Source organism: Labrus bergylta, chromosome 14 (genome assembly GCF_963930695.1).
Source record: "Labrus bergylta chromosome 14, fLabBer1.1, whole genome shotgun sequence".
Taxonomy (NCBI): Eukaryota; Metazoa; Chordata; class Actinopteri; order Labriformes; family Labridae; genus Labrus; species Labrus bergylta.
Window position 1 is genome coordinate 5,730,239 of NC_089208.1, and position 19,893 is coordinate 5,750,131.

Below are 19,893 nucleotides of genomic sequence, written 5' to 3' on the forward strand. Positions count from 1 at the left end.
TAAAGTCTGCTGGTGGTGTATTTTAGCATCGTGTCAGGATGGCCGAGTGGTCTAAGGCGCCAGACTCAAGGATCAAATCCTTCCGATTAACCGGGACTTCTGGTCTCCGAATGGAGGCGTGGGTTCGAATCCCACTTCTGACATCAACTTTTTACTTCTTCATTGTTTATCAAGAAACAGAAACACAAGAAAAAGAAGCCTGTAGTTACAAAAATACATTTTGCTACGTACATAAGCAATTTTAAAAATCTTCAAAAAAAAAAAAAAAGTTGGACCTTTATTAAACCTTTTTGAAGTCTGTGATGGGAGATGCTTTAATAATCTATCAGTGATTACAGTATCACTATCTCAGCCACTGGGAACTTATTATCTTTATTATTAAAGATTATTTATCTTTATTTTAAACACAATAAAATCACGTTCCATATTAGTACCCTCCTCATGTGACATCAATCTGTGCACACTGCTCAATGTAATTACTGTAAAAAAAAGTCTATATTGAAAATTAACTCATCTGTTACATAATAACATAATTTATTATCATGTTTCAGCAGTCCTCACTACTGCAATAATGGCTTAGATATTAGTTAATTGTTTAATGCCTGTACATTGACAGCACAGTTTAACAGTCACATATCTTGAAGGCATACAGCCAATAAACTGAACTTGTTGTCATTCAAGTACTGGGAAAGTGGACAAATACATTTCTGTGAACTGTCTAGAGAAAACTTGAAAGGAAAACAGGGCTGGATACTATTTCAAGTTCATTGTTGATTTTAGATTTTTTCTGCTTTACATAATCATAACTGCAGATTTGTAAAAACAGCAGGATGGGAGTAAGAGGAGAACAATGCAGTAATGTTACTCATATCAGTATGTGGTCTCACTGGTACATCCTAAGAAACTGAAAAGGCCCACCAAGTTTCTTGAAGGCACTTGCTTCAGGTTTCACATGTAGCCTACTAAAAAGCATCAAATAGGGGCTCAGATGGATTAGCGATTACGTCGCGCACCATGTAGGAGGCTATAGTCCTCTGAGCGGGTGGCCTGGGTTCAAGTCAGGTTGTGACTCCCTTCCTGCATGTCAATACCCACTCTCTCTCTCTCTCCCTGGTTTCCACTCTATCCACTGCCCTGTCAATAAAAGGCAACCCCCCACTCACAAACAAGTATTTAAAAATAAAAATAAAAGAGAATCAAATAAAAACAAGAGTAATTCTACGTATTCCTAGATTTCCTTATGTACTGTATATATTTTGTGTTGTTTCTGCACTTTAATAAATCTGTCCCTATAGTCAACACAACTCTTATAAAGGTATTGAAATGAAATGCTGACAGGCTTCATTCTACAGTTTTCTTTATTAAATCAAAACTTCATTTTTAAGCAAAAAGTATTATGACACTTCGCTTGCGTTTGTACATTATGAAGCTGTTCCCTCATTAAACATGTTTTAGGGAGACTAACAGTTGTGGTTCAGAAAAAATACAAACAGATGTTTTCACATAGCAAAGTTTCTTTAGTCAGAAAAATAGAAACTTCTTCCACTTAACGTCAAAGTTCAAAGTGAACATGAACAAAACAGTTTCTGCAGAATTTTATAAACACAATTGTGAATGTCAAGGTCTTTTCATTTGTAGTCTTAGACCGTTAAATATTGCAGATTAACGCTTGGAGGGGGCATTTAAACGTGTGTTATTATCTAACTAATGTTCGACTGAATGCCCTCATGTTCAGGGTTAAATCAAACTGTGTGGTAAAAACCTTTTAAACCTCTGAACCTCGACACGTTCTGTGCTTCAGAGTCCTCTGAGAGAAGCTCTGAACTTTCAGTAAGTGTTTAAATTGATGATTTAGTGCTGAAAATGTGAATAACAGAAATGAAGAAACTGTAAAATAACATTAACTGGCTTCAGTTCAGACTCTCTAGTCTTTCATTCAACACTTTATCTTTGAACTATGAACTTTGTGACATCTCCTCTACTCACGGTGTAATGAACTACAGCAGTGGGACACATCGCTGTACATGAATAAGGAGCCTTGTATTCTGTCATTTTCTTTTTTTCCCCTGGATAAAAATCATTACACATGACTCTCCTGACCTACAGCCCCAAATCTGAAGTAATTCAGCTTCTATTGAGAAAAGAAGAGCAGCAAAACATTCTCATGTGAGACACTAAAACTCAACACTGGTTATATATATTTTGACTTTTTTTAATAGTTAATTGATTAAAAAGTTACTGTCAAATGTCTGATACTTGACATCACACGACCTCACCACTGTGGGCCTCTTGGTACAATAACATCGATTGTCATTTCGTCGTAAAAGTTTCAGATAAAACTGAATAAAACCTGTTAATTAAAAACATCAAGTGTGTTATTGGACGGGAGGCTGAGATAAGCAGATACAGTGGATGGTGTTAAATGATACAAACATCTGTATGTCATCTTCATCTTACTGTATTAAGAGCAGAAAAACGTTAAACAAAGGTGAGTGAAGTCAGAGGGATTTGACTTGTAGAAATGTTCTGTACAGATCTGTTCATGTGTGTGAGCAGACAGTGTTCAACTCTGAAGATTTTTTTACATCAGCTCATCTGCTCTCTGTTCAGTAAGCGGTGCTGCAGCTGTTTCAACTGTTAGACTGGAGTTTATTATAATCATTATTTCTGTCCTGAGGGTTGGTCATTATAACTCTTGCTGTTTTCATTGTAGAGGCTCAGAGCCACTTGCGGTGTTATTTTTTTTTAGTGTTTTGGTGGACACAAATTGAATATCAGCGCCACAAAGGTGTGAGGGATACTTTAGTGTCGACTGTTTGTGCAGCACCTGCTCCTATTTCATTGTACAATATCATTTTTGCACTACATCATAACACGTGTGCTCTACATACAAAAAGGGATACGACTGTAAAGGACTTGAGGGGATCGGCACAAAGGCTGATCTGAGAGTCCGACAGAAAGTGAAGAATTTTTTGAGAACGTTTTGTTTTGGACAGCTAAGTGAGCTGGCTCTCACAGACGAAGGTTTCAAATGATTCATGGTAAATGTACGTTTGTACTAAATAGTGAAACAGGCCCATGCTTCTTGCTCTAACTTAGAGTACTGGTGTTATTGACTTTAATTTAGTGTCCTACACGGGGTGCCTTGGTGGTTGTTTTTTTTTATAGAAGCTGCCTCCTTTCTTCTTTGTCCCTTGTTGTTTTCTTCAATCAACTATGAATCTTTCTGCATGCTTTATGCCTCATTTATTTTTGTATTTTCGTAATATACTTAATTTGATATGTTGAATAAAATCATAAGAGACAAAAAAAAAGTCCCTGATTCTAATAATAGAGATAGCTAGTGCACAGTTAGCGAGACCTGTGATCAGCACAGGGTGAGTTTTGATAGTTACACCAAGGTTGGAAAAAAAAATACAGCATTTTTATTTCTATTTGAATCTGTCCTCTGGCTCCAGTCCGTTATTTTATTTTTTCACTTTAAACCACACTACTTCCTGAGATGATTCATTTCATTGTGAGCTGAGCCGACCCTTGTGAAGGAATGTGTACAACCTGCAATACGAACTTCAGTGATATGAACAAAGTTTACAACAGAGCTGCGGATATTAAAAACAGTTCTCCTGATAGCGCGTTCGACCATCGGTCACTTCCTTATATGCTGGAATTGGTCCGTTAACAAGTCAATCTGAGGATCAAGTTGACAGGATTTAAACTCTAACAGCACTATACGCCTCTACATCAGTATGTGGTGTATATTTATATCATTGTTATTGCCCTTTAAATTTACATTAATCAATTCAGTCAGCTTGTAAAATCCAGTATCATGATGGTCCAAAAATATGAGAATGTTTGAAATGGTTTTAACGGGAGGCATCAAAACTTCACAGAAACATTAAGGCATCTATCTGTGTTTCCTTCTTGGTCACGTTTCAGCTTCTAGTCTGTCTTTTTGTCCTTTCCTTCCTCGTCGTCGGTGTACTCCGTGGGCTCCTCGCCCGGCTTCAGGAGCTTACCCACATAGTCGTACTTAACTGCAACAGAGGAGAAAAATAAATAAATTCAAGCCTGAAAACAGCTGGGCCACCCAAATCAAAACAGTCTGGATACACCCCTGCTGGCTGAACCAGCGCGAGTACTTTCAAGCATGTCATGTTACTTTGCTAAGCAGCAGTTGGATCCAAACGGGACAGGGGGGTTCTCGTGATGGGACAGAGAGGCCAACAAGAACATCCGGAATCCAAACTAACTACATAAAAACAGTAAGATAAGAAACTGTAATTTAACACCCAGAGGCAGAGACTCAACTTTCACCCAGGTAAAGATGAATCCATCTGCTGCTGAGTATTTCAACTTAAACAATAACGACGATAACCTCGCATCCATGAGACCTAGTGGACTTTTTGTAGACATTCCCTTCAAATATATTCCAGAGACATTTCATCCACAAGACTGTGAGAATAATTAGAGCGGTACAACTTGATTCACACACTCACAGGTGAACTGAGACTCCCACTCAGACAGGCTCTCCTGCTGCATGGCGTTCAGGTCGGACAGGTCGTCATGTTCGTTCTTCAGAGCCTCCTTATCCAGGCAGAACGTGGCCAAACCTCTGGACGCGTCTTTGCCTGCAAACACTCCGTACGGCCCCTCTGCAATAAAGTCGAGACACAAAGAGAACACTCTGTTACATGCAAGCAACACAACACCAGCAACAATAACGCAAACAAACTACTGAAGATGGACTTCTCTTTTACACGGGAGGTTCTCTCTAGTAGCCTGATGTGAAGCTGGGCATAGAGAGCCTTTATTCCCCGTTCAGGAAGCAAGAAACGACCAACATCCCTGCTCATTTTATACTTCACAGGAAACCCGCTAAATCCGCTATTGTATGACATGTATTTAACTGAAACTTATACTTTTAGTTTTATTTGCATGCTGCAACAGACACAGCTTGGTTTTCTCCAAATGGTTAAGAGCTTTAAAAAATGAATAGTGATTATTTAAGGGTGTTTTTAATTTGTATTAACAACAAATTATTCACCATTCAGTTCACAATGCGGCAGGTAGCTGGTAGACAGCAAATTCTCATCTGATATATTTATTTGTGCAGTGTGAGTGTGCAGCAGTACAGTGAAAACGTTTGCATGACAGTGAGTTATCATGTTGGTCAGAGGTTACAGGCAACAGAGGTAACCGTCTGAGATATGTTAAAAAAAAACACGAGGTCTCACACGGCATCTGATTCCAGGAATCACTATGTAGCGTGACAAGGCAGATTCTTATTTCAGAGTTTTAACTTCATTAAACAGATATTAAAGTAAACCATTTTGTTTTATAGATTCAGCTCCTTCTCTTTTTGAATAACCTGCTGAAAGCATTTTTTTTTTATTTATTTTTTTAATCTTTACTATTGTGTTATAAATATTTCCATACATCTTACTGGATGTGTTTTTTTTCTCATCTCTTTATGCAAAACTTAACTGTAAAATGTCCTCCAGGGTCAGGCTGCCTTTCATTGCACAGTCATAAAAACATGACTGCATCAGAGTTATTTACTTTAAAAATAAACAGACTTAAGAGAAAAACTCTCCTACTAATTAGGAGAAAAGACCTTTGCTGCTTGTATCTTGCATTTGGTCTTTTCTCCTAATTAGTAAGAAGAAAAGACATGACACTTGAAACACTAACACAAACAAACACATAAAACAACATTGACATAAGCTAATGCACTCAAACAGACATACAAACACCAACTTTAAACAGCCTTTGCCTACATGTAGAAGTATCTTTACCTACATTAACAAAGGCTTCTTGTTTTCTCAGATTTTTCCTTTAATTTTATGATTTACACGTTTTGAATTGGTTTAACTTTTGCTTAACTAAACCAGATATTAGCGTAATGCTTGACAAAATTGTATGCCAATAAAACACATTGTTTGTATCTACTACGGAGTAAGTCATCTTCCAATATACACGATCTCTGACGTCAAGGCTACAGTCGCTGCTCTGTTGTGAAACGGGATCTTTGCAAACTTGAGGGGGTGTGGCGTAAGCTTCCAGTTACAGCTAAACTAAAAAAAACTGCCAAATTCCGACTTCTATTTGTTAATAATGTTAATTTAATGATAACAGAGATAGTAAATGTTTGACACGAATGGCTGCTTCACGCTAGCAGCCCTTAATGACGTCGGAACAGGTCGTACCAGCGTCATTGGGGGGGGGGTCAGTTTCTGTAACGTTCACGTACCTGGTCCGTAGAACTTCTTTCCCCGGGTCACGTCGAACACTTTCCCGTTGACACCCATGAGGATCCTCGGATCTTGCAGTCCATCGTAGGGACTCAAATCTGCGAGGGTAAAATCTCTCTTTTTCAGTTTGGGCAGCTGTGGCTCCACCTCGCCGAGGTCCGGCTGTTTGTCCCCGCGGAAGATTTTGTAGAGGAGGAACAAGCAGAGGCTCAGCAGCGTCAGGTTCAGAGGAGACGTGAAAATCTCCTGGAAAATTCCTCCAGAAGTTAGCTCGCTTTCCTCCGCTTCAGCCATGTTGGATTCGCTCTCTCTCACCGCTCGTGTGTGTGTGTTAGGTGGGACTGGTGGAGCTCATGAAACAGGAACCAATCACAACACCAGCCTCTCAGGGGCATCGACCAATCAGGTTCTGTGTAGCTGCGTGCCAAAAAAAAACAAAAAACCTATGAACCTATGCTCAGAACATATCGTACCTGACACGGTAAATGTTATTTTACTCACAAGTAAATATCATTTATTATAGAAGCCCATTTCCGCCAGTTAATAAACTAAAAATGAAAACTTGGCTTTGTTGATATTTTTTTTTGCCCATTAAAAATCGAAATTATGAGATAATAAGTAATAATTATGAGATAAAAGGTAATAATTATGAGATATAAAGTCATAATTATGAGATATAAAGTCATAATTATGAGATAATAGGTCATAATTATGAGATATAAAGTCATAATTATGAGATAAAAGGTCATAATTATGAGATATAAAGTCATAATTATGAGATATAAAGTCATAATTATGAGATAAAAGGTCAAAATTATGAGATAAAAGGTCATAATTATGAGATAAAAGGTCATAATTATGAGATATAAAGTCATAATTATGAGATAAAAGGTCATAATTATGAGATATAAAGTCATAATTATGAGATATAAAGTCATAATTATGAGATAAAAGGTCATAATTATGAGATAAAAGGTCATAATTATGAGATATAAAGTCATAATTATGAGATATAAAGTCATAATTATGAGATAAGTCAAAATGATGAGATAAAAAATAATAATTATGCGATAAAAAGTCAAAATGATGAGATAAAAAGTCAACAACATAAAACAAACATGCAATCCTAAACAAGGCAATTCAAGCAATCCTAATTCTGCCAAATGTAATAAACGTTAGATGCATGATAAATAGTTTTTCTTTTAATCTGGTTGTCGTTAAAACTAAACACATTACATTACTGTTTAAGTAGCATTGACCGTTTAACTGTCAATGTACCACACAGTTATTGTGTAGGCTAAAGTTCACGGTAGTAGATGTTGTCCCTGACTTTTTATCTCATAATTATGACTTTTTATCTAATTATTTTGACTTTTTATCTCATTATTATGACTTCATTATCTCATAATTTCAAATCTCAACAAAGCCAAGTTTTCATTTTGATTTTTTTAACTGGCAGAAATGGGCTTCCATAATATTCACTGTAGTAAGTGGAGAAACAGCAAACCCTCCTTTGACTGGTTTATAAATGATTTCAAATATTTTTTCTTATCTCTGATAAAAACTAAATCTAGCAGGATTGCTAGAAAGATTAGTGCTGACTTATCGAAATTCTTGCCCTTGTTGATTTTTTTTTTTGTCCTTGCTCCAGTTTGTTGTCTGCGTACATTTGCCTGATGTTTTCTTTTGGAAAAGTTTGATTTTTATTTATTTATTTTTATATATAACCCCCTCTAGTCTTGATTTATGTTTGAATTAACTTGTTCCTGTGTTTATTTTGCTGTTGTATGTTCATCCTCTTTAAGAGTTTGTATAAACATTTTTTGTATATGTGTTGACCTTCTGAAGTTGTGTTGTTTATATATGTACAGCAATGTTTAAACATCAGATCAATACATTTAGGTAATACATAAGTATACTGAAGAATATACAGTTTGAGTAAACCTTTTAATAAACAAAAAAATATCTTGTGGATAAAAATATATGTGACATTTAAACAAGAACCTATAAACAAATCTGTAATTAGACCTGAATATATATATTAAAAAATAAATACTTTTATAAAATATTAAACAAATCTATGCGTGCATGTAAATGTATAAGATGTACATGTTTTTGTCAGTGAAAATTGATAAAATAATCTTAACAAAAAAACAACAGCAACAAAAAACAACATCCGAAATTGTGTCATGTCATTTGGGCACTTCCGGTTCCTGGAAACAGACTCTGTTATGATTTTAGTTCCAACCCAAACAAACAAAGCTCAGATGAAGATTTCTTCCCCTCAGAAACGTTTTGAGAGTCCTCTCTTCAGTCGGCTGACCTCCGTCTGCGTTGAATCTTTTTTTAAGACAAACATAAGTGACTGCCACAAGGCTTTTATGACGCTTTTTGTTGTACGTTATTGACGTTATCTGGGTTGTTGCGCCACAGCGGCAGACAGTCCCCGCTGCAGCTGGAGCTGAGCTGAGGCTGGGCAGAGATGACAAGCGATTTGACTGCTACCGTCTGTACTTGAAAACCGGGTTGACAGCCTCGGCTTTGGCCCCTGCTTCGTGTGGATCAGATGTTTACAAAGACTCGTTGAGTCAGCCAGCAGGTGAGTTTTGTTTCTGTCTGTTTCTGTGGTTGTGCTGAAGTGAGCTAGGTGAGCTAACGTGAGGCTAACAGTGATGACATGTTTGTACCTTACATGCGATTTAAACAACATTTTGTTTTCATTTAAAGTACAGTACGGTACAGTACAAACATAACATGTAACGTTTTCAGTTTCGCTTTCATATTTAGCGCAAAACCAGATTACAAAGTGAATAACAACAACAACAACAACATGTTTCTTTTAATTCAATTCAATCGTTTGTTTTTGTGCTGACTTTGTTTTTGTCATTTACAGCTTTGTGACTATTTCCCCCTCGAAAAGGTTTCATTATTATTATTATTATTATTATTATTATTAAGTGCTTTGTCAGCCACATCTTAAATATTGTTTACCTTTTTGTCATATTCATGTATTTATTATTTATGTTACAACACTTTATACTTGAGTTCTGATGTTCTTGTTTTCCAATACAGTGTTAGACTTGTTTACAATTAAAATCAAACTGACAACTCAGATCCAACTATTATAACATTAACCTAACTAAATGTATTAGATCATTAGGTAACGGTAACTTTGCCTATTGAGCTAGATCACAGAATAAATCATTATAATGAATTATAGTTCATCTTACAATAGGTAGCTGAAAATAGACATTTCATTTTAAGCATCAGTTTGCGTTGACAACTTTAAAACAGAAGTGTGTTTCTGTCATTGGAATTAAATTGTGGAATTCTTTAGATAATGACTTGAAGGGTTGTGTTCAGATATTTCAGTTTAAGAAAATGTACAAGAACAAAGTTATCAGACGGTATGAAAGTGGCAGTTAGTTTGTTTTGTGTGTTTTCCTTCTACTTTCTGAGGAAGTAAAGACTGAATTGTCAGATTTGTTTTCTGTTGGCATGATATTCATTCACTGACTGTAATTGGACAGACCATCCAGATGTTTCTTGTTTGCTTTTTGAGTAAGGGGGGGCAGGCAAAACAAGAATTCTTCTTCTCCCTGCTCCTTTCTGTACATGGGATAAAGTGTGAATTGTTTTTTTCCTTTTCCTTTTTTGTTGTGTCTTTTGACATGTACAAATACAAAAAAACAAAAAAAAATGAAAAGAAACTTACAAGCTACTTTGCAGATATATTATTTTAATTCCTTAACATATGAGGTGCACAAAGGTAATAGGACAAACACAATACGTGACCTTTACTTCTGTTACAGTAAGATAAGATTCATTTGAATGGAAATTTGTCTTTCAGTGAAAGCTCAGAAATCCTCACATCACAATCAGCTCACATGTAGAAGACAGAACATAAAAACAGCACAAGTTACATTCAAAATCACAAAGTGAAATCCAAGTCCCTGAGTGGGTTCATGAAAATATTACAGTGTTCACAGTCCATGTGCAGTCCAGCTCAGTATTTATTCTCAGAGGTATTGCTGCTACTTTTAAAGTATGCATTCTTTGTACTTTTTCAGTCTCTGTGTTTAACATCTCAGCTGGCCTGTTTGTTGTTGACATATTCCTCTGTGTCAGTCCTAACTCACAGTTAAGAGGAGAGGCTCGATTGTGTTCATGATAGTTTGATTCCATAAGAATGAAATCTATAAAACAATGTTCAAGTTGTGTAGTTCAGTTGCTTCTTGTCCTCTTAAGTGTGACAATAAATCCTTCATATTCAAAGACAATAGATAATACAGATGGTAAAAAAATGTTAAGGAGTGTTTTGTAATTCTCAGTTGAAATAGTATTCATGCCATCGTTGCCACACAGCACATTTTCATTAACTCCCCCTCCCCCTCTTTTTTGTTCTTCTGTTGACCCCGTCCTGTGCATTTCCTGTCCCAGTTACTATGAGTGCAATGCGTGTGGATGCTAAAGTGGTGATGCTGGGAAAGGAGAGTGTGGGGAAGACGAGTCTGGTGGAGAGATACGTTCATCACCGCTTCCTGGTCGGCCCCTACCAGAACGTGAGTGTCAGCTGCTCTGCTCTATTTTCCATGTCGGCCCGTTGCTGATTCCCTCTTTGCACGCTGCTCAGATGAAAGACATTATTATTAAATGTCCCCCCCCCCCCGGGGGAGGTCGGGGGTCATAAATGCTCAAGTTTGTGATCATCTTCAGTCATGTTTCTCTATGTAATGCATTAGACAAGCACTTTTCTTAGAATCTTAGATGTTAATGTTGAAGCTTACTAGTCATGCCTCTCTTATGTCCTCTTTAAGAGTACACCATGATATTTGTATTACTTTGCACTAATTTATTCAATGGATTTAGAACATTTTCAAAGCCCTTCAGCCTTCATACACTTAAAGCCGTTAATGACCTCTCTTTACGATACATTTTTATATTTCTGATGTATAACTATCAAGTCATAAGAAATCCAAAATTAAAATCTCTGACTTCTATCAACACTCAGTATCACATATCAAACCAAAATGTTTAAACATCAAGTTAGGAGTTCCTTCATTACTTTGCCATTGACATATTCTGAATAGTTTAGTTAACTTTTAGTTTACACTTAATAATACATAAATGTGAATATAAACATGAATCACAGGGCAGGAAGGACTCGCACAGACTTTTAAAGAATACTCCTCTTAATTAAACACACGACAAACATACACAGCAGTAAAGTGCAGAGACAGAAAGAGAAAGAAACTCAAGACACAAATCTGTAACAAAATGAAAGAGAATATTATTGGTACAAATGAGGATTCCATTACTGAATCAATTTTTCACATCTGTTTGTATGATCAGCTGCTTATTATGTTCTCTGAGCTTAATTTACTACACACAAAGAACTGCATGAACACATGTATTCCTAATCATTCTCTCATCTGATATGAGGATGTGTGTGCAAGAACAATAAGATAAGATAATCCTTTATTGATCCCCAGCGGGGAAACTCAAGTGTTGCAGCAGAAAAAGACGACAAGAAGAACAGATAAAATAAGAATATATAGGAATCAAATTAAAGATAAAGGTACTATGAATTTAAAATAAGCAAGAATTAAGTAAACTATACACCAATTAAAATCTTAACTTTACACTAAAAACTAAAAAAAAAAGTTTAATTTAAAGCGGAGTCGACAGAGTAACTGCTGATTCCTCACTTTTTTTCTCAGCCAACTGGAATTAAAATGCAAACAAATCCACCTTTATTTCAAGGTTTTAGTACAAGCTCCATGTTAGCAAACATGAATTGACTTTTATTTAAAGAAGAACTGAGAGTATCTGCAGTCTGCCTCACTGCTCCTGTGTTCTCTTCCTGACAGACCATCGGGGCGGCTTTCGTTGCCAAACCTATCCAGGTGGGAGACAAAGTGATCACCCTGGGAATATGGGTGAGTAAGTTAAGACAAACCTGTTATGTAAGAGAGTCTGTGTGTACCAGTCAGATGTGGCTAGTTGAGATCTGATCGGTTAAAGCCAGAATAAAATGTGCTTCCATCGAGGGCGTCGGTTGACAAAACTTGTTTTAAAGTTGTTGATCTAACGATTAAGATAATAAAGATTAATACAATATTATCTCATGAACACTTTAACCAATTAGACATTAAACTGTTTTTTTAAGTGTTTGTGTAAAAAAGTCAGCTGATGCACAAAAGAAGAATAATTAAGATAACTTATACAGCAGATGTAGATAACGTTCGACTCTGATTTACGCCTCTTTTCATCATTTGGATCTTGATTGGACTAATAAAGGAGGGAAAAAAGCGATTTATATCAATTTAAGTAGCGAGAAGAAACAGTTCAGCAGCACCTCAGAGCTACGAGGGGAAACCAGCCTTTTTTTTTTTTTTTTTAGAGCTTTTCACACTGGGGATTACAGAGCTTTTAAAACCAGTATGGGGGTTGAAGGAATGTTGACTATGTACAAATACTGATATATTCAAACAGAAAGCAGTTAGCACTCTGGTGTGGTTTCTTTATTGACTGTTGATGCATCATCTCAGCTTCTTTTCTTCCTCTTTCAGGACACAGCGGGATCAGAGCGCTACGAAGCGATGAGCAGAATCTACTACAGAGGAGCCCGGGCAGCCGTCGTCTGCTACGGTACGATTCTAATCATCTTCTAGTCTTTCTTAAGGGCAGTCAAACGATTGAAATTCCATTATTTCACATTAAAAAAATTAAAATTGCTAGGCTTTTATTTTGAATGTTTGTACTGCCTTAAACTGAGAGTACTTCAGTTGCTGTTTGAATTCAACCCTGCTTTTATTTTGAAAAAAAGTAAGGACCCTCTTGTAGAACGAAGACTACAACATTCACTTAACCACAGAAAAAAACAAAAGTGGTTACAGATCAAAAACTAAAGTAAAGCCGCTCAGTGAGGCGAGTCCCAATGAAAGTGAATGAAGATATTAATACGGCTGTGCATCAGCGTTCAGATGAAACGTGATCACTTTGATCCTTCAGAGGATGCAAACAACAATCCGAGCAGCAGGAAGGAGTTCTTAAAGAGGATTGAAAGATCTGACTTATTAATGATCTCCACACTGGTTCTGGAAGTATTGCTCAAAGCCGTATTTTCTTTAGAGCTTTTGTGTCTTTCTCTTTCTCCGCATCGGGGAACTTTGTTATTTTGGAAATAGCTGATGGCATTTCCCAGAGGATTACTCACACTGCTGTCATGTTCATGTTATCTCTGTTTCCTATCCGGTTGTTTCTGCTTCCCCACTGTAGTTTAGAATCTGTTATGTTAGTTTTATATTATTTCACACCGTATCGGCTGGATTCTGTGATTTGGTCAGGGTTTTATGTTCTTAATATTTATGTTTTTAGAAATGCTGTAATATGAAGAACTGGTCTTATTTTATGTGGATTTTAACGTCTGTTTGAAAATCACTCCCTTTGCTTACTACATGATGTTGATACAAACATAAAAAAAAGTGTGTACACACGGGGTCAGACTGCTGCTGCTGACTAAATGTGTTCTTTGTCTTACAGATCTGACTGACAGCAGCAGCTTCCAGAGAGCTCGCTTCTGGGTGAAGGAGCTGCAGAACTGTGAGGAAGTAAGAGCTTTTTTTTTTTTTTTTAGAGATTTTTAGTTTTTCTCATAGAAAGTAACGAGACAGTTATCGTCCTTTTTTTTTTTTTTTTTTTTTTTATTATTTAGCTTCTTTAAGTTCAACAGGAGAAGTAAAAGTGTTTCTTGATAATTTTCTGACCTGTTGTCGCTGTGGAGTTTATGGAGAAAAAGTGGTTGTTCCACTCACAGTCTGACGTTCAGCTGCAGTTGAATACACAAGGGTCCGTACAGATGTGTTTTTTATTTAGTTACATTATCTTGATTAATTCAGAAATCCTTGATATGTTCAACAATAGAAGGAAAGAAAACCCTCAAATGTTGAATGTTGAAGAAACACAATATGCTGCATGGAAAGTTTGCCTGAAAGATTGCAGTCTGAAAGTTGATGATATTTTAATAAAACCAGGACACGTCTGATCTAAAGACGGTGCAAAGATGAAGCTTGAATCCTAACAGGGAGGCTCAAATAGACTTTCACTCGATAAGTGTTTCCTGAATTGACAATGAATCACAAACCGAGGACAAACTGAGTGTCCAATTTATAAACGTTTAATAACAAAAAGAAACCGAATAGTCACCGTCTGTCTGCAACTTGAGCTGTAAGATTCAATGTCTTCACTGAACAGCCAAGGTAAAAGTTCCCCATCAGAGGTACACATTGATCTCCTGTCACACACTGTGTGTTTCATTTGATCCCGTGTGTCACTGCAGCACTGTAAGATCTACCTGTGTGGCACTAAGAACGACCTGGTGGTAGGAGATCGCAGCCTGCGCCAGATCGACTACCACGACGCTCAGGACTTTGCTGAAGGTACGCACAGTCTTTCACTCATCATATACTTGTACTCTAACGTTAGATTCATGAAGGGAAAATCTCCAAATGACGTGTTTGAGCACACATTTTCTGAAAAGTGGAGGCGCAAAAGACGGAGAGGATGGACTTCTCATCATTGGGAGTTTGAGGACAGACACATATTAGTGAAAAAAAACATGGTGAAGTGTATTTCACATAACATGTGACCTTTAAGTAAAGTAAAAGTGTAATAAAAAAATATAAATGTTGAAAGCCTTCTTTAAAAGTATCACAGGTTGTGGTGTGACCTAAACCGACGGGGAGTGAGCTGTGTTTGACTTTAGGATCAAACTGTGAGCGTTTCTGACGAAGGCTGTTGACTAGAAAATAGTTACAAAAAGATATATGTGGAAACAGTTTCAATACTGAGATTAAATACTGAGTCCCAGAGTCACAGTGAATTGTGCACACAGGTAAGTGTAAGGTTTTCCTTTGACCCAGTGACTGAGTGAGGTTTAAATCTTTAAACTGAAAAGAAAAGCGTTTTCCTGTTACACTGACTGTTCTGAGATTGTGTTGCTGCCCACATTGGGAAGTAACACCATTACTTAAGTCTTTGTAAAAGTCCTGAATGTGATTAAAAGGATATTAAGAAATCATTAAAACTACATGTAGGATTTGTAAGAATTCCAGCATCGGTCAAATTTCTCCCGTCCTGCGCAATTGTGTTCCTCAGCCTGATTGACACTTAACCTCACTCTTCTGGCTTTCTTTCACAGAGATTGGGGCGCAGCTTTTCGAGACCTCCAGTAAAACAGGAAATAATGTTGGTGAGTCACACCTTCAGTCATCTGAGGGCCACATTTAACACGAGGATGCCAGCTGCAATCACAGCTGCTTTTATTCATGGTCTGCCTGTCACGGTTTTAACTTTGAACCATAAACATTCTGGGACCATTTGGAGCAGAAAATCACTGCATTGTTGAGTGAAGGAAAAGCTGTTGAATGCTAACACACGATCAAGTGTGCAACATTGCATTTAAAGAGACATACACACCAAAACGGAGCATTCTGAGAGAGCTGGTTTCTACAGGGTCACAAACCTCCTCTGGTGCTTGATTCATGTTATATTTTGACCACAGCACAGCACAGATGTTTCATTTAGACCACAGGGGACTGTTTGAAAAGGTGGAAGAGGGGTAAAATATGTCCTCTTTAATTGAAAATAATATGGCCAATTAGCTCACCCTATCCCTACTTCCCGACTCCTCAAGATGTCACTTTTGACTGAAGCAAGTTTAACATGACTGGAAGTTTATTGGCCGACAAAGACGTTGACAGCGGGTTAATGTTGAAGAGCAGTTAAAAGGATGAAGCGCGATAAGAGGTGACCTGACACCAACTAACGTTTCTTAAGCTCACTTTGGGGCGTTTCTGAAGGCTTTGACTGCGACATAAGTTTTAGGAAGGAACAGAAAACACTGAGCTGTGACAAAGCTCCCTCTCATTTACACAGGTTAATTATTGCACAAGGCTCTTTCCACAAAGGCCTAGATTGAATTCAATCATGCACAAGATTGACTTTATGAACAAACACTAAACCTTTAAAGATGAATAAAGGCAGAAGTTCTGGAGTAGAATAACTGCATTGAGGACCTTGATGTCGTATGAGCTTTACTCAACAGTAGTATGAATGCAAACCAAACCTGAGAAAATACAACATAAATCATCCCTACATGAACCTTTGAACACTCTAAAAGAGGGAAACATTGATGCTGTTACTCTTTGTTGGTAATCCTGTGACACTGGAGTGATTGTGTAAAAGGAAACTGCATGTAATCAGTCAGGTTGAGACATGAAGAGAATGACCGCTTGAAGAGAAGACAACAGACAGGCAGGGTACACGAGGTGATTTCTAAAGACGCTTTTACTCTTTAAGTCAAACATTTTTTAATGATGTGTCAAGTCCAGATCACCCACACCTTGTCCTAACCTCACCGAGTACATCTCAGACTGAAAGTGTGTATTCTAACTGAGATCTGGTAATTGGTGGAAGCGTAACAAGCTCGGTTCTCGATGGGTTTCTGAGCCTCTCCGACCAATTACACTGCTGCTTTTATACGAGCTGTTGCCCTGTTGTTGACTGTTTTATCAAGAACGTGAGTGGACTTGTTTTCAACCAGATCGTGATGTGTTTATGAGCTGATGGAAACTGACAGGCCTCATTCTTCTTCTGCTTCACAGATGAGCTGTTCCAGAAAGTTGCTGAGGATTACAACAGCACCTCGTTTGAGTATATGACAGGTGAGGCTTGTTTTCTCTTAAACTCACAGAACCCTGTTTGTATGAATCCTTCATGGTTCTGCCCAAAATCGACCTTCTGAAGTAACAATTCATCACATTTAATTTTAATTTTTTAATATAAACAAAAGTCAGAGATTAAACACGACTGGTACTGTGCCAGTGAAATTTATTTAAAGGGGGAAGGCTTTTTTCTGAATAATAGAAAATCGACCTCCTGAACGCAATCGAAATCTGCTTAATGCAAGAATTTCAACTATTTGTCTCCGTTTCAGCAGAAGAAAATAACGTTGACCTGGGCCAGAAGAAAGACTCTTATTTCTACTCCTGTTGCCATAACAACTGATGTTGAACTAACTGGAAGGGAAACAGAAATGGTCACCTTACCTGGACTGTAGTAACACCTGAATATGCTGGATGGATGTCGGATAACTCTTGATGATGAACTGTGATCCAAATCACAGAAAAAGACGTGAAACTGGTCTGTTTACACCTCCGTTAAAGTTTTTTTTTTCTTTTGTGCCATAAAGAACTGAGAGCTGCAAGACTTTATGGAAGTGTTTTAACATATCAGTTGAAGAGTGAAGAGGGATCTACATACAACACTTGTCACACTCTTATGGCCTGTTTTTTTGTTTTTTTTGATTGTCAGCTGGTCCCTTGTCTCCTGTCACTTCCTCTAAACTGGATTTAACTTATCTTTAAGGCTGCAGTGTGAAACACTCAGGAGACATGCTTGGTGAAAAGACGACCTGCAGGTGAGAGGAAGTTAACAAAGAAAAGAGACCACTGAATATTGACTGGCAGAGTGACTTGATTGAGTGCTGTTATATTGTTGTGGCAACCTCAATGCTCCAAGAGGGTGAATTGTTTGTTTACAACAGGAGATTTTTTGTTTACCTCCAACTCTATTTAACCTTGCTGTGAAAATAGTCTTTTAGTCCTCGGAAGCCCAATGGAGAGAAGCCAAATATGAAAAAAGTCTCTAAAAAAACACTCCTGTTTTCAGGCATTAATATCTAAAATGAATTAATGAAAATGAATGATACACCAATGATCTTTATGAAAGCCTTATATCTGCGCTAGAAATAAAAGGACAGAGTAAAATTTACTTCCCTTTCGTAAGCAATGACCAAGTTTTGCCATCTGACACCATGGATGTATTAAAAGAGAGGGATTCTCAGCCTTGCTAGTAATTCGCCCCAGTGGCTAAGCGTGGTACTGCGACAAAAACCAACACTTCTTACTTACTGGCCGCCCCTATGAAACTGTTGACAGGACACCTTCAACTGGGAAAAGGATTTGATTATGACCCTTTGTGCAAATAATTTTTAACCAATGGAGGGGGTGCATTTGTAAAACTTTCCAACTTTTTTTTTTTGCATGATTCCGATATATGCTGAGTGGGAACATGTGGGCAGGCCCAGCAGGAGAAACACCAACGAGCATGCACATTGGGCCACACACAGCTTAAATAAACCCAGAAGCTGAAAACTTCATTTTGCTAAGATGTTCATTGAGCAACTTTCACTCAAGGTCCAGTATCCAGTCCTAAAAAAAAAACACACCAAGTGACGCCACATTCAACACGTATGTGGTCTGTTCTGTTTTGCAGCATAAGCTACGATTCTGTTAAAAGGCAACATATGATTGTCATCATTAGATGATGGTTTCTACAATGCATTTATCTCTGTTATTAAACTGCATGGCCTCAGCAGACTGAAAGAAAATGACAATGACAGTTACTTTTCTGCATTTCAACTCTAAGATCTCTATTTTGTAATTTCAGATGCAATGTTCTCATGAAAACACGACGGTTAGATTTTCTTTCAGGCTTCGTTCAGAGCTCTGAGACGATCAAAGGTTCAACCTCTTATGTGTTGTGAAACTGATTTCAGCAACTCTGGAGAAAAACGCTGTGGGTGAATGTTGTAACAATGTACACACCGTCATCTCGATGTTCTCAGAACTGTATTTACAGCTTTATCACACTTAAAGACTCAAATCACTAATTTATTGCCTTTTTAAGTTGAGCTGCCAAGAAGACATGGATGAATAAGTGGACACGATATCAGTTTCCTCCATGTTGCTGCTTTGATGTGTTGATGTTTCATGTGTTGATCTCTTGATGCACAATATTTTTTATTGAGGTCTGTTCAACACAGACCAATGTAAAGTACAAATATGTTCTGTAAAAATAAAAGCTTGTTGAAAGTTTCAAGGCTCGAGCGCATCATCATGTCAATTTAAATTAGAAATGTTATAGCATATTGCAAATAATCAAAACTCTCACCATTAATACATCTTCATATCTAAGTCCCTGGCATCCTTAGAAAATTTTATTTTCTAATCGATATGTCTGTGTCCACTTTTAGTTTACTGCTCAGACCATTAAGAAAAGTTTAAACAAATCTATTCACTCAAGTCTGAATGTACGACTGTGATACAATTTAAATTGTTTTGTTCTTTAACCTCCGCCTGTGCTTCATGATGCAACCCTTCAAAATAAGAGCTATATTTTCAGGGTCCTTCAATGTAACATTTGAAAAAAAAAAAAGCACATTTTCTCGTTGCATTGCGAGATGATCCGACATGTTGGAATTGATCATTTTCAAACAGCTCGAATTTGAATTCAGATGAAAAAAAGATGTTTGGGAAAACTGAAATTCTGCAGAAAAAGAGGTACATTAGATTTTATAAACATTATACCTTTAGGATCTTTATGCATGATACCAGGAGACTTTATCAATTAGTATCATGTCACCTGATAGTGAAGGAGTGTGCACACAGCATGTGTTAGAGTTTCAGACAGAAACATCAGACCTCTTGCAAACACAGACCATAACTGTCTGAAAGATCATCTACCAAAACACAAGATTCAATTTTAGCATGAATTCAATTGATTTATGTTGTAAAAT

The 19,893-nt window shown here is 37.2% G+C and overlaps 2 protein-coding genes and 1 non-coding gene across 5 annotated transcripts; 2 read left to right on the forward strand and 1 right to left on the reverse strand.

Moving 5' to 3' along the window:
• The first annotated feature begins 32 nt into the window (after window positions 1-32).
• Window positions 33-143, forward strand: trnal-caa (transfer RNA leucine (anticodon CAA)). The gene is made up of 2 exons: window positions 33-70; window positions 98-143. It is a non-coding gene; the product is annotated as a tRNA-Leu (tRNA).
• Window positions 144-1,340: 1,197 nt separating this feature from the next.
• On the reverse strand, window positions 1,341-6,589 carry pgrmc1 (progesterone receptor membrane component 1). Its single transcript, XM_020640528.3, has 3 exons — window positions 6,251-6,589; window positions 4,497-4,652; window positions 1,341-4,034 (listed from the first exon to the last, which is right to left on the reverse strand). The coding sequence occupies exons 1-3, from the start codon at window positions 6,543-6,545 to the stop codon at window positions 3,940-3,942; spliced, it is 546 nt and encodes a 181-aa protein (XP_020496184.1). The 5' UTR covers window positions 6,546-6,589; the 3' UTR covers window positions 1,341-3,939.
• Window positions 6,590-8,308: 1,719 nt separating this feature from the next.
• rab24 (RAB24, member RAS oncogene family) lies at window positions 8,309-19,192 on the forward strand. 3 transcript variants are annotated; one of them, XM_065963051.1, is made up of 10 exons: window positions 8,309-8,850; window positions 9,145-9,171; window positions 10,692-10,813; window positions 12,122-12,190; window positions 12,824-12,902; window positions 13,797-13,864; window positions 14,593-14,692; window positions 15,454-15,504; window positions 16,919-16,978; window positions 17,251-19,192. In XM_065963051.1, exons 3-10 carry the CDS (start codon window positions 10,697-10,699, stop codon window positions 17,319-17,321), a joined length of 615 nt encoding a protein of 204 aa, XP_065819123.1. In that variant the 5' UTR covers window positions 8,309-8,850; window positions 9,145-9,171; window positions 10,692-10,696; the 3' UTR covers window positions 17,322-19,192. The 3 variants fall into 3 exon arrangements, with proteins under 3 accessions (XP_065819123.1, XP_020496207.1, XP_020496206.1); XM_020640551.3 differs by lacking the exon at window positions 9,145-9,171 and having other exon boundaries at window positions 8,319-8,850; window positions 17,254-19,192; XM_020640550.3 differs by lacking the exon at window positions 9,145-9,171 and having other exon boundaries at window positions 8,322-8,850.
• Window positions 19,193-19,893: the final 701 nt, after the last annotated feature.

Coding starts and splice junctions, on each gene's coding strand:
- pgrmc1 (XM_020640528.3), bottom strand. CDS start 6,545: ATGGCTGAAGCGGAGGAAAGCGAGCTAACTTCTGGAGGAATTTTCCAG. Junction 4,653..6,250: donor AAAGAAGTTCTACGGACCAG/GTACGTGAACGT, acceptor ACTTTATTGCAG/AGGGGCCGTACGGAGTGTTT. Junction 4,035..4,496: donor GTGGGAGTCTCAGTTCACCT/GTGAGTGTGTGA, acceptor CCTCTGTTGCAG/TTAAGTACGACTATGTGGGT.
- rab24 (XM_065963051.1), top strand. CDS start 10,697: ATGAGTGCAATGCGTGTGGATGCTAAAGTGGTGATGCTGGGAAAGGAG. Junction 10,814..12,121: donor TGGTCGGCCCCTACCAGAAC/GTGAGTGTCAGC, acceptor TCTTCCTGACAG/ACCATCGGGGCGGCTTTCGT. Junction 12,191..12,823: donor TGATCACCCTGGGAATATGG/GTGAGTAAGTTA, acceptor TTCCTCTTTCAG/GACACAGCGGGATCAGAGCG.